The sequence below is a fragment of the Eurytemora carolleeae genome, unplaced genomic scaffold, assembly GCF_000591075.1.
Source record: "Eurytemora carolleeae unplaced genomic scaffold, Eaff_2.0 scaffold1122, whole genome shotgun sequence".
Lineage (NCBI taxonomy): Eukaryota > Metazoa > Arthropoda > Copepoda > Calanoida > Temoridae > Eurytemora > Eurytemora carolleeae.
In genome coordinates, this window is record NW_019397008.1 from 83,546 (window position 1) to 101,978 (window position 18,433).

Here is an 18,433-nt window from a genome sequence, read left to right on the forward strand (position 1 = left end):
CTTATACATGGATATTTTTCTTATTTTCTTATTCATTTCCTGTCTTATACATGGATATTTATCATCTTTTCTTATTCATTTCCTGTCTTATACATGGATATTTATCATCTTTTCTTATTCATTTCCTGCCTTATACATGGATATTTTTCTTATTTTCTTATTTATTTCCTGTCTTATACATGGATATTTTTCATATTTTCTTATTTATTTCCTGTCTTATAAATGGATATTTATCCTATTTTCTTATTCATCCCCTGTCTTATACATGGATATTTATCATATTTTCTTATTCATTCCCTGTCTTATACATGGATATTTATCATATTTTCTTATTCATTCCCTGTCTTATACATGGATGTTTCTCATTCTTTCTCAGTCGTTTCTTATCCTTCCTCTTCCATGGGTCTTTACAATATATATATGGAAAGGAATTCACGTATAGTATATATAAATAAATATATTTAAGGAACCAGCTCTGAATTAAAACATATTAATGTATTTTAGGATTTTACTATACATGAAATTTCATGCCTTGCGAAAATCCTCAAAAATAAATATAAATATTTATTACTACTTATAATTGGTTAGACCCATGAAACATTTTGTCTTGGAAGAAATATATATTTAAACATCTAAAATGTATATTTAAACTGAACAAAGTTGAAAATACTAAATAGATATATATACAGACGTTTGACATCCTTTCTCTTACACTTGCTGGTTTATAAATAGATATACTCTTACACTTCTAGTTATATATATACTCATCCTTACTGTCTTACTTCAATTGCTCTGAAATTTGAGGAGTTGTAAATTTAATTGAAAACATGTCAAATTTCAATCTTACGTGCAAGTTACTTTAATTTGACGTGTTCTCCTGTATTTATTCTTATTCATAGAAATATATATCTTCATTCTTCATGCTTAATCCTACAAGCAGTTCACCCTTTATCCTTTATTCTTTTAACCATCAATTGTGCAATGTACACAGACCATTTTCACTTAATAACGTGGTTTTCAAGTTATCATGGTAAAACTATAAGAACATAAAACATAAGGTTGCTGAAATGACGTTTACCTATTCCACAATTGTCTTAGTACTGGATTTGTTAGCCCTTTTTCTCCTTCTATAAAACTTTTTTGCCTGAAAAACATCCTGAGCGCAACGAGGAATTCTTTGTTATACAAATTTTTACTTTTTAGTAATAATCATCATTCATCATTCTTTCTTTGGCTCAAATATAAATATTCTCTTCATTTATAATTCATTTTTAAATAACTAGGCTTTTATAGTAATATTCATCATTCTTCATTCTTTCTTTGGCTCAAACATACATATTCTCTTTCTTTATAATTCATTTTTAAATAACTAGGCTCAGATAAAAATGAGTGTAAAATTTGAAGAATTATATGAGACAGATGAACTTGAGGATTTGAATGAACTCCTTGCACAGCTCCCAGGTAAAAGATATTTGTCAACGTGACTTTACGTTTTTTGAGTGACATATTTGATGCACAACGGTACTCCTAAAAGCTTTGTCTGAATTAGAACGAATGAATGAATATGTCTTTTCTCATAGAAAATTGATTATTTTAAATTTTGGTGTCCTACGAATTTCTTTCAGAGAAAAAATTGAAAAAAATTGTGTAAACATTAGTAATGAGATTAGGGTTTAAATGGCACTGCTTTGCATCGGACATGGTCATCTGTAAATGAAAGGGTACTTGAAATTACAACAACAGAGGCCGAATTTAAAGAATTTGAGCCGCGGCTTAAATATTGTTGGTTCCACTTAAAATTGTATTGAATTTTTCAATATTTAAGCCGGCGCTCAATTGAAATCGGTTTTTGGTTGATTTTAGACGCGGCTTAAATTCATTAAATTCTGACGCAGGTCCATTAAGTTCTAGTCATTTTCTCTTGGTACTTTTTGTTTGAACTTTTCAACAACTTTTCTAACAAAATAATAATGTTAAGTTAAAAAAAGTTAATAAAGGTAAAATTTTAGTTTATAGAAATACTTTTAAATAAGCTATACAGTGGGACCCATAATAAAGGAACAACATTTTAATAATCTGTTGTGTATTTGATGTTTTTAATAGGAAAATAGTTTAATCAGTAACTGGAAAATTTACTTATTAAGTGAAAAGGTCTGTAGGTAGACTCTATATAGCTGGATTATTTGAAATAAATACTTGATGCTAAATACACCCTTATATTTACATAATGTTGATGTTGATTTCAGATGTTGATGAATTAGAGGGATTTACAACAGTTTACAACAGAGCTAGAACTCTGTTCTGCGATGATTCAACTCTTCTCGACGAATTTGCAGCTTTGAAAACACATCTTGAGAGAGTTCTATTCATGTCAGAACTTCAGGTGAGTGCTGTTAAAGGGACTGTGACTCTAAAGTGAGAGGTCCGATTTAGATTTAGATTTAGAACGGGACCCTTTAAACCTTAATATCTGAGTAGCAATGCAGAAGATATAGTCGGTGTCCTGTCTTAAAAACTGAAAATCTTATTTATCAATGAACTGACTAAGATTGTATGGGTATCTTTATGAATTGAACATGCCACTCAATGGAGAGTCTTTTATTAAAACAATAAAAAACATCATAAAAATCTTATTTTCTAGGTTGTCAAAGATGCTCTTAACAACCTGAAATGCATCCGTCAAACCCCAGCAGAACTAAACCCTACCCAGCTACCAAACCAAACCCCAGCAGAACTAAACCCTACCCAGCTACCAAATCAACTAAAATCAACGAATGTCCCTCCCCTGCTCCTAGGAGGACCGAATAAGAAATACCCGCATATGTCCAAGGCTATTGAGGTAAAAAATTACAATAAATATATATACTTAACGTGAATGTTGATATGTTTGTATCCAATAAACGTCAAAACGGCTGAACCGATCGGGTCCTAATTTTGTGTGGGACCTCACATGACCCCATGGAAGGTTTAGGATGCTCGAAATTACAAAAAATATGTCCAACAGTTTTTGAATTTAGTAAAATTTTGAAAATGCGCGAACAAATATTATTAATCCGCGAACTTTTTTATTATTGTTTTTTATTGTACAAAGAGAAGATTGAAATAGAAGATGGGCGCACAGCACCCTAAAAGCCTAGTTATTTACATTTGTTTAATGAAAACCAGAAACCAGAATGAATATCGTCTTCGTTTTTCCTTTTTACTTCAAAAATGTAACTAATGATTTAGTAATTTACAATTTCTAAAAATGTGCAGAGCACATAAAAAAATGGTTCAGTTGCAAATAAAAAAAAAAAAATTTCGATTGTTTTAGGTTTTACTGTAGTCACTAAATCGGTAAGAAGAGAACCACAAACTCTAATAATTATAATTATAATCCCTTTATCTTTGAAATCTTTAATATTTCAAACTTTCAGAATTTCTATTTCAAAATACCAAAGATCTTATAAATCATCTGTTGCAAAGATATAAGGATTATATATTTAGGGTATGAGGGATATATCAGTTCGTTTAAAGGGACTGTAAGCGAAATTTCAAGTGACCTTTCGCTTACAGTCTCTTTAATATACATTTTATAAAGGTAAAAAGTTCAAAGAGCGAGGGAAGGTATCTAGCCGCAGTTCAGAGGATTTCACCTGGCGATGTTTTAATAGTTGATAAACCTTATATAACATCCCTCTTCCCTGCACATTATTCTTCACATTGTCTTGCCTGCTTTAAAAGGAAGTATTGTGATATGTTTTGATTAGTTTTCTTTACAACAAATCAGAGTAAATGATTTTGGAATTTTATCTGTTTGATTCATTTATCTGTTTGATTCATAATTTATCTGTTTGATTCATAATTTATCTGTTTGATTCATAATTTATCTGTTTGATTCATAATTTATCTGTTTGAGTTTGATTCATAATTTATCTGTTTGATTCATATTTTATCCTTAAAAGTATAATTTTCCAAATTATCTGAAGAAACTAATTCTGCAAAAATATTAAAACAAAGAATAGTTAATATTTATCTTGAGAATTATGAGTGATATAAATGCGAAAAAGCTTATTGTATATAATGTGAGCAGATTTATAAAAAAAAAAAATTTAATAGATTTTGTGTCCACCACCCTCTTCTCTTCGCCCTGTATTTTAATTTATCTCTCCGTAATGCCTCTTATCTCACCCTGCCACAGATCACCTGACAATCTCTTTCCTCCCAATCAACTCCCTACCTACCTATCAACTCCCTACCTCCCAATCAACTCGCTACCTACCTATCCCAAAAAAATAATTTGATTTGCGTACATAATTATGTTTTCAAATATCGTCAACTAAATTAGGGCCAACCACTTAAAACAACCTACTATGTTTTTTTTCTGAAAAGCTATTGTTTTTAAAAAAGATCGTTTTTTAATCGTCGTTTTCAAAACGAAACGATCGTTTTTCAAAAGAGTGGAAACGATCTAACTCAAATTGAAAGGACAACAGACTGTCCCTTATGTTTATTTTATTTAGATTGTCAGAGGACTTTTTAAAATGCCCTTCTTGCCTGAAGGTAATATAAAAGTAATTTTTAGTTTTTATTTTAAACCAACAAATTCTTTCAAAATTCAAATGTTAGATTGAAAAATGTACAAACAAACTTAGATATATTTTTTTTAATGATAAATACTAAGAATATTTTCACATTCTTTTAACATTTTCTTTTTCGGAGAAAATTTCAACTTTTTAACTTTCAGAATATATATTCAGAAACATATTGACTAAAGTGGTTTTGGAAAAAATATTAATGTAATAAATTCATGGATATAGTGTATAGTTTACCTATCTGTATTATCTATGTTTCTATTCGACCCTGCCCGGTCCGACCGGCCATCAATCAATTTTTTACCTGTTATAAATAAATTAGTATTAAAGTACAAATCTTTGTTTTACACGGACGTGTTTAGCCTGGTTAAGCTAGGAAGATAGTCAGGATTGACTTAAGATTTAGATTTAGAGACAAGTAGCTAAGTAATACGACCTAGATTGTTTCATGAATATGATATAATGTTTATAAAAGAGTTTTTTCTGCTTGACCTTTAAATATGTTTAAATATGTTTAAATATGTTTAAATATGTTTAAATATGTTTAAATATGTTTAAATATGTTTAAATATGTTTAAATATGTAATATGTTTAAATATGTTTAAATATGTTTAAATATGTTTAAATATGTAGGTAAGATTTTGTGATACAAGTTGCTACACATCCTGCTTCAAGAAAACACATAAGTAAGGAATTAAGTAAATTCATCAAAGCAATTGAGGTTTTGCCACAAACTCAAATTTTCAAATCCTTATATCTATTGATGTAAAACTTCCCAAGGACCCAAGTGACAACATCCCAAATGTTCCATTTCCCAAGTCTTTCTTAGCCGCAGCGCTCGGCCCCAGCCTGTTCTAGCCGCAGCGCTCGGCCCCATGGCACATTTAACCGCAGCGTTCGGTCCCCATTGCAGCCTGCGGCGCCTCAGAGGGCCTAACCTAACCACTGGGAAGTTACCGCTTGGGAAATTGCACATTTGGGAAGTTGCCACTTGGGAAATTGTCACTTGGGAAGTCGCCCTTTGGAAAATGACTTTGGGAAATTACCTAACACCAGAGATTAGACTATTTAAATCACAACTTGAATTTTAAAGTCGTCTTCTTATTATACAGATTTGTGGTTCTTACTGTATTAACTCTGTGTAGGTGGGAATGCGAAGTTTTGGAATTGATAGACAACGATGAAATTGGTAGAATGGCAGCTATGGCATACAGAATTGTTTCACAAACAGGTCAAATGTGTGTGCGAAATTAAGCCAGTATGTTAGGGTTATCTCACAAAATTTAGCATATCGCTAGTATCAAGTTCGTAATTTTAAGCAAAATATTCGTCATTCTTTCGTTATTATGAAGGAATTTTCTAATCCCTAAATCTTTTCAACCTGATGGTGCAAACCTTTCATATTTTAAAATTAGACTAATTGAATGTGAACCAACAGAATTCATAATTTGAGATAGCTATGGTCTACGATCTCAGGTTGCAAAGATATAAGGATTAGAAAATCGGAGTTTGTGGCAAAGACTCAATTCCTTCAATGTTATAACCTCAATACTAAAATTTGTATGTAGGGTCACCCGAAATTACGCGTACATTCCCTTTTACTTTGTTTTACATTCTATCCAAGTTGTTGAGGTATTGTGCTGCAATTGCAGCAGACACTATATAGCTAGGACAACACTTACAATGTTGCAGCATTTAAACTTCCCTCAAATTCATGAATAGAAATAGTTTACAAACATCTTTAGTCTTTTATTCAATAAATATACAAATCATACGAAACTGTATAAATAGAATTATAAGAACTAACGTGTGTGACTGAATATTTGAACCTGAGGCCGGATTCAAATTTGCGACGCGGATCAAACATGGTTGGTTTCACTTAAAATTGTATTCAATGATTCGAAATTTGAGCCGGCGCTCAATTGGAACCGATTTTTGGCGGTTCAGCTACGCGGTTTATATCTTTAAAATTGGCCTCGAGATATTAATATTTTTAATTTATAAAAAAAAATAAAATGTATAAATGCTGTATCTTGAAGGTTTTGAGTTTCTAAGCAGTATTTCTGATAAACTTGGAAGGAGTGAGGGGACGTACACAGAGGGAGATTATTTAGCAGTTTATAACCAGGTTTGTCTAGCTCTATATAGATTAAAGGAAATGCAGACGAATTGTTAAGTAACCCGACAGTTCGATTCACAATAGTACCCTTAACAGCTTTGTCTGAATGAGAGCAGGTTTTTCTTTTTTAATATCAAAAATTTGTATGTATTTTTTTCAACGAATCTCGAATTTCTGTAGAAGAAACAATGGAGGAAGTTGATAAAACTTTACAATTTTCAAGCTAGGAAAAACTTGTTATCTTTCATAATATTGACTATAGAAAGATTTAATGGTGGCGTTGTTACATGTGTTTTTAAATAGTGGTTACTTGAAATCACAATGATAATAATACCAGATGTTCCACGCTAGACAAATAATATATTACAGACAGAATAGGATAAACTGGAGAGATGTCGCTGAACTTCCTATCACCCGTTCTAATCCTGAATCACCGAATCAAAGTTCATGCGTATTTGAATCGGTGATTCATAATTTGAACCGGCGCATAGTTCAATGAAATCTCCAGTTTATTATATTCGGTCCAATGGAACTAGGTGTCTACTTTAAAATATTTTAAATACATTGCCCAACCAAAAAGTATTAAATAGCCATTTCAAAAACCTAGATTTAATTGGTGAAAATGGGTTCTAAAATTAAGACTCACTGTGTTCCATACAATGAACATGACACTTAATTGAAATGACTTGAGAAACATATGATTCTTGAAATGTTTTGCGGCATCCACCCGTTAACCTACTTTCACGTCAATCATTCCTGAAACAATAATCACCAAATTCCTCTTGTCATGGCATTTACAAAATGTGGTCTGCCTTTTTTTTGCTTTTAGATTTAAAAAAGGGATAGAAATAGAGCATAGTCGTATATGAAACGTCATATTTTTTGGGGACACCTGTAAAATATTTAATATTTTAGGTTGATAATATGGAGTTAAGACCAACAGGAGATCATTTAAAACGATGTTTCACCGCGCTCTATCTTGCAAAGTAAGATTTTATTTTTTTCTATTTTCTATTTCTTTTCCTCGGTTGAAACTAGAAAAGAGGGGAATTCTTATTCCCTTCTTTTTAAGGATATTGAAACTTAGAATTTGTATCGTCTTTTTTATTAAAAAAATATTGTCTTCTTTTTTATAAAATGTCACTCAGGATTTTTAAACTCCATTCGTTTCACAGTTTTCTGGTTCTCACTGTATTATTGAATTTATAATATTTATAAAAAATCTATTTTTTCGATCTTTAAAGATTTGCAAAATATCTAACATTTATTTTTTTTAAACCTTCTCCCCATGAAGATTAACATATAAAGTCAAACTCATCTTCTGGTTAAATGAAATTTTTTTTGCAATTCGAACTTCAAAATAATTTCATAATTTCAGATGCCTCGAGTTGGTTGGATGGTTCCATGGCAAACCAAGCAAAGATAATTTTCTATTCGTAGCAGCTCTTTTAGTCAAGCATATACAGGTAATATTATAATGAAATAAAATTGAAAAAATGTATAAATATAATAATAATAGTGATGATAATGATAATATTAATAATAATTGTAATAAGAAAAATAATGATAATGATTATAATAATCATAATTATAAATAGAATAATAATGATAAATGATAATAATAATAGTAATAATAATAATATTTCTAGGCATGTGCCTGTAACGCCTATGAAATCAATGAGTTTGTAAAGAAAGGAGAATCTATGATAAATAGTGAGAGTTTAGAACTGGGAGGAGCTGTTTATCCAACTATTAGGTAAAAAACAGCAAAGTATGAAACTACAATGACGACCTAAAACTCTTTAGTTATGACGATCTATGTTAAATTTGGACTATGTTGCTTACTTAAGCTTATAAAGGGTGTGTTAAATGACTTGGCACAAAAAAATAAAGACAACTTCCAAACTCAAGAATTGTAATCTTAAATAGTTCATTGCACATGAAACACATCAATTGTGCAGCGCACTAAACAGACCTATTTCGTAATGAATTTTCAAGCTTTTGGATAAAAACTATTTTGCAGTACAAGGAAATCAAAGACTCGTCATAAGATTGCTTAAATGTCGTATTCTTATTGATTAATTAACAATCCCCATTTTATTATGTATAATAATTAAATAGTTAATTAAATATTTAAATTATTATAAATAATTTAGTTTATCCAACCATTCCTGTAACGGAAACACAAGCAGGACTAATTATGGAATATATTGTGTAGTGAGAGCTACGAGATCAATTCAACCAAGTGAAAAGGTAATTTGTTAATGGGACTGTTTACGAATATTGAAATGGCATTTTCTTAAAGGTACTGTATAGACGTAATAGAAAAACTGATTTTTCGTACAGAGACTTAAGTCGTAATACTATGTTTCAGAGTACTTTTCCCGTAAAAAATAAGTGAGTATCCCATTATAGAATAGCATGTCAGATTCCAAACTGTACCTTTTAACCAACATTTTTCTATGGTTAGAATCAGACATTTTCCTCCTCAATTTTAAACCACGATTAAAATTATTCAGTTTTTTTAAAAACTATGAATGTATCATTCATACAAGATCCGATCAAGATTAAAGGGTATTCCGTCGTTGTATTCATAGACAATTTTTTGTCTCTTTAACATATTATTTTTCTTAATTTGTATTTTTGATCTGAAAATACAGCAAGTGAAGTAATTTAAAATTTAGTTGTGTTATAACAAAGCACCAAAAATTGTTTAGGTGTATAATAACTATGTAAAATGTTTAGGTGTATGATAACTATGTTAAATGTTTAGGTGTATGATAACTATATTAAATGTTTAGGTGTATGATAACTATGTTAAATGTTTAGGTGTATAATAACTATGTCAAATGTTTAGGTGTATGATAACTATGTTAAATGTTTAGGTGTATGATAACTATGTTAAATGTTTAGGTGTATGATAACTATGTTAAATGTTTAGGTGTATGATAACTATGTTAAATGTTTAGGTGTATGATAACTATGTCAAATGTTTAGGTGTATGATAACTATGTAAAATGTTTAGGTGTATGATAACTATGTAAAATGTTTAGGTGTATGATAACTATGTTAAATGTTTAGGTGTATTATAACTATGTTAAATGTTTTGGTGTATGATAACTATGTAAAATGTTTAGGTGTATGATAACTATGTAAAATGTTTAGGTGTATTATAACTATGTTAAATGTTTAGGTGTATGATAACTATGTTAAATGTTTAGGTGTATGATAACTTTGTTAAATGTTTAGTTGTATAATACCTATGTTTTGGTGTATGATAATTGATAACTATGTTTTGGTGTATGAAAACTATATTATATGTTTAGGTGTATGATAACTATGTTTAGGTATTTGATGACTATGTTTAGGTGTATGATAACTATGTTGTGGCGTATGATAACTATGTTTTGACGTATGATAACTATGTTTAGCTGTATAATAACCTTTTTAAGGTGAATAATAACCTTATTAAGGTGAATGATAACTATGTAAGTTAAATGTTTAGGTGTAAGAAAACTATGTTTTGGTGTATGATAACTATGTTAAATGTTTAGGTGTATGATAACTATGTTAAATGTTTAGGTGTATGATAACTATGTTAAATGTTTAGGTGTATGATAACTATGTTAAATGTTTAGGTGTATGATAACTATGTTAAATGTTTAGGTGTATGATAACTATGTTAAATGTTTAGGTGTATGATAACTATGGTCAATTTTACCATATAGAGAGTAAGGAGGAGAGACAAAAAAGGCTTAAGCTTCAATACTTTTTCGACTGCAGTTGTGCAGCTTGTAAGCAAAACTGGCCTCTGTACAGGGTAATCTTTACTTTTATTCACTTCGATATTATTTTACATCTACATTTCTTCATCTATACAGGGTAACATAATCTTTACTTTATTCACTTCGATACTATTTTACATCTACACTTCTTCATAGGAGTAGTTAATTTTCCTCAGAAATTTATCAAAAGAAAATTTGCATAGAAAAAAACGATTTTTTCCTTTCTGAATACAATTATATGTATAATTATATATATCTCTTTTTAAATAAAAATATATATATATATATATGTTAGCTGTAGCTATATTTAGTGGACCAAATTTGCTTTGATTTTTGACGAAACCTATGGGTACCCTGGTGGTAACATAGGGTTAAAAAACGAATTTTTTCAAAATTAAAATTTTTTTATTCCACGGGCAATGCCGGGCACATTTAGTTCATAAATAATATACGATATATTTAATTAGGTATTTAGTGGGCAGACTAGTGTTTACAAATGCCCAGGTTGCGGGGGTTCATTGGGTACACAAGTAGACAAGGTAATTAAGATTTCAAATTACCCATCTTTAAAGGCACAGTTTTAACTAACACTCCATTAGAAAAGTGATATATCCGATTCCTAATTGTAGATTTTAAACTTGAAAACTTTTAATTCTTTTCAAAGATAAATGAAAATTTTATCTGAAAGTGTTTAATTGTGAGTTCTCTTGAAATGCATGAATATGCGCAAAGAAAATGAAGGATAATGTCATAATCTAATATTTTTCCATAAGGAAAAACTATGATTTGCTTCTTAATTGTTGTTAAATAAAGGCTCAAAGGTGAATTGTACATACAACACGATAAATCGAAGAATGCTTGACATTACGTCTGCAGTTTCTTTTATTTATTTTGTATTTAATAATCTTGCCCTTTAAACCGAGATCTGAATTTTGTATTTAATAATCTTGCACTCTAAACCGAGATCTGAATTTTTTTTTATAATCTTGCTCTTTAAAACCAGATCTGAATTTTGTATTTAATAATCTTGCTCTTTAAAACAAGACCTGAATTTTGTATTTTATAATCTTGCTCTTTAAAACCAGGTCTGAATTTTGTATTTTATAATGTTGCTCATTAAAACCAGATCTGAATTTTGTATTTTATAATCTTGCTCTTTAAAACCAGATCTGAATTTTGTATTTAATAATCTTGCTCATTAAAACCAGATCTGAATTTTGTATTCTATAATCTTGCTCTTTAAAACCAGATCTGAATTTTGTATTTAATAATCTTGCTAATTAAAAAAAAAATATGAATTTTTATTTTATAGTCTTGCTCTTTAAAACAAGACCTGAATTTTGTATTTTATAATCTTGCTCTTTAAAACGAGATCTGAATTTTGTATTTAACCCTATCCCTGCTGGGGTACTTGAAAACCAGGATACCAGGATATTTTATGTCCAAATATGACAAATGATACATCATTAGAAAGCTCTTGTGCTCTACTTTTAGAATCTGCCAAAAAATTTGCAAATTTGTGAAAATTGAATTTTTTATCGCAAAATCCAGTTTTATAGTAAAAATGTTTGCGAAAATAAATTTGTCCAAAAAATGACAAATTATACATTTTTGAAAATCCCTTTACCATGCCATTTCAAATATGCAAAATTTTTGCAAAATTTTAATTAACCTGATTTTTAATCAAGAAAAACTAAAAATGTGCAAATTTCCTTTGACAGGTTGTTTGTAAAAAATTTGCAATTTTTTTTTCGCAAAACTTGTGCAATCCGTTTCCTTATGTCATAGGCTTTCCAAAAAGCTAAATTTTATCAAAATCGGACAAGTGAAAGTGGGTCAAAAAAAAGATTTAGTTTGTTACAGGCAAAAACAGTCATTCAGGCAGTGTGCCTGAGGACTCAGGCAGTTAGTATTAAAGCCCGGTTTTAGGCCTAAAGGGAGGGCTTTGGGTATGTAAGAGAAGTCAGAAAATTTCAACAGCCTCAGACCAACACTTTTTGAGTTATGTAAAAAAAACTACAGGGAATAATCTTCCTAATTAAAAAGAGATCTGAATTTTGTATTTAATAATCTTGTTCTCTAAAACCAGATCTGAATTTTGTATTTAATAATCTTCCTAATTAAAAAGAGATCTGAATTTTGTATTTAATAATCTTGCTCTTTAAAACCAGATCTGAATTTTGTATTTAATAATCTTGCTGATTAAAAAAAAGATCTGAATTTTTATTTTATAGTCTTGCTCTTTAAAACAAGACCTGAATTTTGTATTTTATAATCTTGCTCTTTAAAACCAAATCTGAATTTTGTATTTAATAATCTTGCTAATTAAAAAAGATCTGAATTTTTATTTTATTGTCTTGCTCTTTAAAACAAGACCTGAATTTTGTATTTAATAATCTTCCTAATTAAAAAGAGATCTGAATTTTGTATTTAATAATCTTGTTCTCTAAAACCAGATCTGAATTTTGTATTTAATAATCTTGCACTCTAAACCCAGATCTAAATTTTGTATTTAATAATCTTGCACTCTAAACCAAATCCAAATTTTGTATTTAATAATTTTGCTCTTTAAAACCAGATCTGAATTTTGTATCTATTAATCTTGCTCTTTAAACCTCTCTAAAACCAGATCTGAATTTTGTATTTAATAATCTTGCTTTCTAAACCTCTCTAAAACAGATCTGAAAGAACAATATATTGCAATAATTAGTACCATGTGTAAAGTTGTAAACGGCATTTAAGATTTGAAATGTTATAACTTATATTTCTTACTTTTCATCGAATTTTTACTGATCTTTAATAGGAAAATTTTTAAAAAGATAAAGAATTGAAAAAAAAGATAATAAAATGTAAAATAAAGAGATTACAAAAGTATAAAAAAGTTGACAAGTCATATACCTGTTAAAAACAACTTTCATGAAATCAAATGATAAATTAAAAGTTAACAATTTTGTAAAAGGTCATTTATTTAAAAAAAAATGTTTAGGTGTATGATAACTATGTTAAATGTTTAGGTGTATGATAACTATGGTCAATTTTACCATATAGAGAGTAAGGAGGAGAGACAAAAAAGGCTTAAGCTTCAATACTTTTTCGACTGCAGTTGTGCAGCTTGTAAGCAAAACTGGCCTCTGTACAGGGTAATCTTTACTTTTATTCACTTCGATATTATTTTACATCTACATTTCTTCATCTATACAGGGTAACATAATCTTTACTTTATTCACTTCGATACTATTTTACATCTACACTTCTTCATAGGAGTAGTTAATTTTCCTCAGAAATTTATCAAAAGAAAATTTGCATAGAAAAAAACGATTTTTTCCTTTCTGAATACAATTATATGTATAATTATATATATCTCTTTTTAAATAAAAATATATATATATATATATGTGATGTATAATCGTATTGCATTTAATAACATTTTCATTATTCTATTCTTAAGAGCCCCAGCCCCGGGTCCGCGAAGGATGATAAAAAAAATGTTTTAAGTTGCAGGAAACCAAATATTTCTCTGATTCTATATGGGTAACCCTGTATGTTAACATCAAAGTGAAGGAATGACAAGAAGAAAAATCGAAGACGGAAGAAAGAAACAAAATTGGCGAATAAAAAAGAAAAATTGAAGAATTAGAAGATTTTCTTTGATTGCTTGACTGGATATACAAGCCGTTACCTACTAAGTATACAAGCCGGGGATGCAGTTGCACTGAATATAATTGCTGTAAATGCATCTTCTGGTATTGTATATTTGATAAGGTAGATATCTCCCCAGGATAGTATTCAGTCACGTGAAAGGAACTGAGTTCTTACATCAAATTCTTATTTTTTCATATTTAAAATTGTGGATTCTGTTAGTTAAAATTATCTAAGTTTGAAATATCAAATCAGAGTATTGTGTAGCATTTAGTTTTTGTTAATCCTATTCCGAAACATCTATTTATTTTCTAATTAGCAAAACTGATCTATTTATTTGTATTTTGTATTTTTGGAAACTTTCGTTTCAGAATCTGAAACTCGTTTTTTTTCTTTTCTGCAAATAATCTAATTTGGACACCTTGAAAAAGCATCAATTTAAATCTCAACTATTAATTGCCTCTTGCCCAAAAATGTTTTTTGTAAGCTTTTCTCAAAGCCACTTGAAAACAGGATTTTATTTGTTCAGATTAAACGATGTGGAAAGTGCAAGAAAGAGCTGAAGGGACTGGTTAAATTAATAATTCATCTGAATAAGTTAAAATCTGATTTCAGGTTCGTTTTTTACATATTTTCATGTTTGATAAATAAATCATATAAAAACTTTTAAAGTTTCTGAACAACCGTTCATATAAATCAACATGGTTGCCGAAAAACTTTAATGAAATTGCAAATAATAAATAAAAGACGAGTTGCAAACTCGCAACCAAAAAGAATAATTTATAGAATTATATCAGCTTTATCATGATTATCATGATTATTATGAATATCAGCATTATTATGATTATCATCATTTTGATAATTATGAATATCGTCATTATCCCGATTGTTAATTCTATCATCATATAATCATCATTGCAATGATTACTATTATAATTATTTTTGTCATAATCATTATCATCATAATTTGTTTATAGGGACTGAAAGCGTTATTTTAAGTGATCCTTCATGTAAAGATGGCATTGACCGATTCACAACGGTACCCTTAAAAACCTAGAAAACCAAGAATATCTTCCACTTTAGATCAGATGAAGGTTTCAAGGGTTGTGAATCGGCCATTCTCAAGTTTTTATGGATGGTCACTTGAAATTACGCTTACAGTTCCTTTAATGTTAGGAAGATTATGGACGGTATAACCCCTGAGAACGCGAATGATTATATAAAAACATATTCTATACTTCTTACACAAATAGAAAAGGTAACCAAGTTCTAATTAAAGGGACTGTACACGTAGCTTTAACTAACCCTCCATTTGTAAATTGGCAGGAAGATACCCTTCAAACCTTTGTCTGATTATGAATGAAAAGATATAACTGAAAATTGATTATTGTGAATTGTGGTTACTGGTAACTCTGTAAAAGTGACTTGGAGATTGGAAATTGTCAGAATATTCATAGATTTTCAAAAGTTGGAAACACGATAATTCCAGAAAAAAATTTAAGGGTACCGTTGTAAATTTGACATGCCACTCTATAAATTAAGGGTTTAAAAAGATCTGTTTTCCTCGATATGAATTTGTTTACTAGTTTGTTTTACATTTTAAAACAATTTATTAAGTTTTCGGAGAAGCACAGTATATTGTGTATTAAAAAACGTATGGTAAAAAATGAGAATCCTTTTTTCAGATTTTTTCTCCCCCCTGCCGTGAACTGACTGAATGCACACAAGGTAAGTTTTAAACTAATTCTGAAAACGTATCCACACCCAAAGTAGGAGTTTTGAACATCGAATTTGTGCTCAAACTTAGGATTTACAGATCGTAAAAAGTTTAATATGTCTCAAATGAATCCGAAAGAAGTTTTCCACAGCACTGCATACTCAGTTCAACTACCTTACATAGCCGGTCACTCCCTTTAAAATGTGTTGTTTAATTAGTGTTGCTGCAGAGCTATGCCGTCCTAGGAAACCATTCTCAAATATCTCCAACTTTAGAGGAATCTCAAGTAGCTTTGTTCCAGGTATAGTTAAAAATTATTAGTTACACACAATGGTGGCTTACAAAATCCTCCAGGGTGGGGGAAGGGGTTGTCATGCCCCCCTTCCCCATTAATAGCTGCCTCTGTATACACCATTTCCAAATTATGGTCTACTCTTTTGTGCTCTCAAATTTATAGATGTATATTGTTACTGCTGAGGATCGTCATGATAGACGTGAAACATTATGTTTAGTATAATTCTTTATTTAATAAAACTGTGAAGATAAAAACTGAAATGTATATATATATATATGTCATTCTAAGTAAAGATGAAAAATTATTTATCTTGAATTAATTGCTTAAATCGATACGCTGATTTATTTAAACAATGCATTTCAGGGTGCTGGTTCTGATGATGATGACGATGATGATGAAGTGCCTGGTCTCATCTAAACCATTTTTATATTTTCATTTTATATCATTTTCCAGTTTTTAATAAAAAAGAGATTTTTTCTGAATCTGATTTTAGATGATCTATTGTTAGAATTGAAAATAAGAAAATAATAATGTTTATATTTTATTGTTCAGCATATTATGGATTCCAGGAAAGGATATAGCTTAAAAAATACAAAGACCATAATCTTTAGATATAATCCATATAAATACTATAAGCACATCAAGACTCTAACAGATTTGCAGTGGTTGTTATCTTGTAATTAAAGGTGTAATACACAAATTCTTAACCTGTCATAAGCTAAAATTTTCTTTTACAAGATATATTTTTGATATCGTTTGTTTACGAGGAGATCAAATAAATTGAGCACATGTCACAAACTCTAGTTTTTTTAATACTTAAATCCTACCAACCGGATGTCACAGATCTTATTTCAAGCTATAAAATCTGCATTAAACAAACTTATAGTCAAAGTTTGAAATATTTAAGGTTTATGTGTTTTTTGCTACAAGTGCACTCCTCAATTGGTAATCAGACAAAAAACGTAACATTAAATCGCTTATTTCTTAGAAATAAGGCTATATTACCTCTGGTAATGACCCTATGGTGTACAATATTGTTAAAGCTTTCTTTATTGCTTCTTAGTTTCAACAATAAATCTTTAAATATGCCATGTGAGCATATCCAAGAGTATAATGAATTGTCTGGCTGAATTGGCATTCACTATTAAAAAAGCTCTGGGAAACCTTGTAGGTGAAGTTCTGTACTTTACTGATAGTACCATTGCAATGTGCTGGTCATTCCACACAAACAAGAAACTCCGAATCTATGTTCTGAACAGGGTTAACCTAATCAGACAAATGATCAAATGGACAACTGGAGAAGAAGATCTGCTCGCAAAACCACAGGATTTAGGTCCTGCTCATTTAACTGTTGACTCTGTTTGGCAATCTGGTTCCGTCCTAAGTTCAGTCTAAAAGTCGTCCTCCTATCCCAGAGTTTTCTATTTATATACTTTGCTCGTCTGCTTGTTTGTCCGTTTGTATCCAATAAACGTCCAAACAGCTGAACCGACCGAGCCCAACATTTGTGAGGCGACTCCATGGCCCAAAGGAAAGTTTAAAACTAGTTAAAAATTTATGCGGGAAAAAAGGTCGAAAGGAATTGAGTCTTTGCCACAAACTTGAATTTTGCCATTCCTATATTTTTGCAACCAGATGGTGTAAGTCTTAGATATTTCAAACTTAGATTATTTAATCTAACAGAATAAATAGTTTGAAATATCTAAGGTCTCCGACATTGGGCTTCAATAATATAGGGATTAGAAAATTCGTGTTTGTGGCAAAGACTCAATTCCTTTATTATTTTTTATTTCACCATATATGGTTCATTTCATCCCGTCCTGATCAAATACGGAGGGGGAGGGGGGGGGGGCATAAGCCTATCCGATGACCCTCTTGAAAAATAAAAACTAATTTGTCGAAGAATATTGTGGAGAAAGTGAAAACTGAAACTGTAAAATAGTCATGATGAACTATAGTGAAATATTTGTGAATATATGATTGTAGAACTAAATGCGTATTTAATGTATTTCAACTAAGTTTTGTCTTTTAATGTTTTAAGATTGCTTTTTATATCTAATATTGTGTTCAAATTTGCAGTTTACGAAATGGAAACTGAAAATTTTACAGTTTCCAATCCGTAAACTGGAAAAATTTCCTGTTTGCGTAACGTAAACCGTAAACAATCCGGTTTCCATTTGATCCGGAATTATCCCGGAATTCCGGTTTACGCAACAAATTTCCGGATCATTCCATTTCCAAAATAGAAATTTTTTTCCGGAAAAATGGAAATCCTAATTGGGCCCAATTCTTATTATCCCATGG

At 29.9% G+C, this 18,433-nt stretch overlaps 1 protein-coding gene across 2 annotated transcripts; it reads left to right on the forward strand.

Moving 5' to 3' along the window:
- Positions 1–647: 647 nt before the first annotated feature.
- Positions 648–16,611, forward strand: LOC111711062 (SET and MYND domain-containing protein 4). 2 transcript variants are annotated; one of them, XM_023485306.1, is made up of 19 exons: positions 648–1,461; positions 2,247–2,383; positions 2,642–2,839; positions 3,581–3,723; positions 4,503–4,542; positions 5,208–5,260; positions 5,720–5,805; positions 6,614–6,702; positions 7,609–7,679; positions 8,072–8,159; positions 8,343–8,449; positions 8,850–8,946; positions 10,388–10,513; positions 10,946–11,017; positions 14,647–14,732; positions 15,294–15,375; positions 15,803–15,845; positions 16,053–16,135; positions 16,493–16,611. In XM_023485306.1, the coding sequence occupies exons 1-19, from the start codon at positions 1,386–1,388 to the stop codon at positions 16,544–16,546; spliced, it is 1,731 nt and encodes a 576-aa protein (XP_023341074.1). In that variant the 5' UTR covers positions 648–1,385; the 3' UTR covers positions 16,547–16,611. The 2 variants fall into 2 exon arrangements, 1 of the variants encoding a protein (XP_023341074.1); XR_002767178.1 differs by lacking the exons at positions 14,647–14,732; positions 16,053–16,135; positions 16,493–16,611.
- Positions 16,612–18,433: the final 1,822 nt, after the last annotated feature.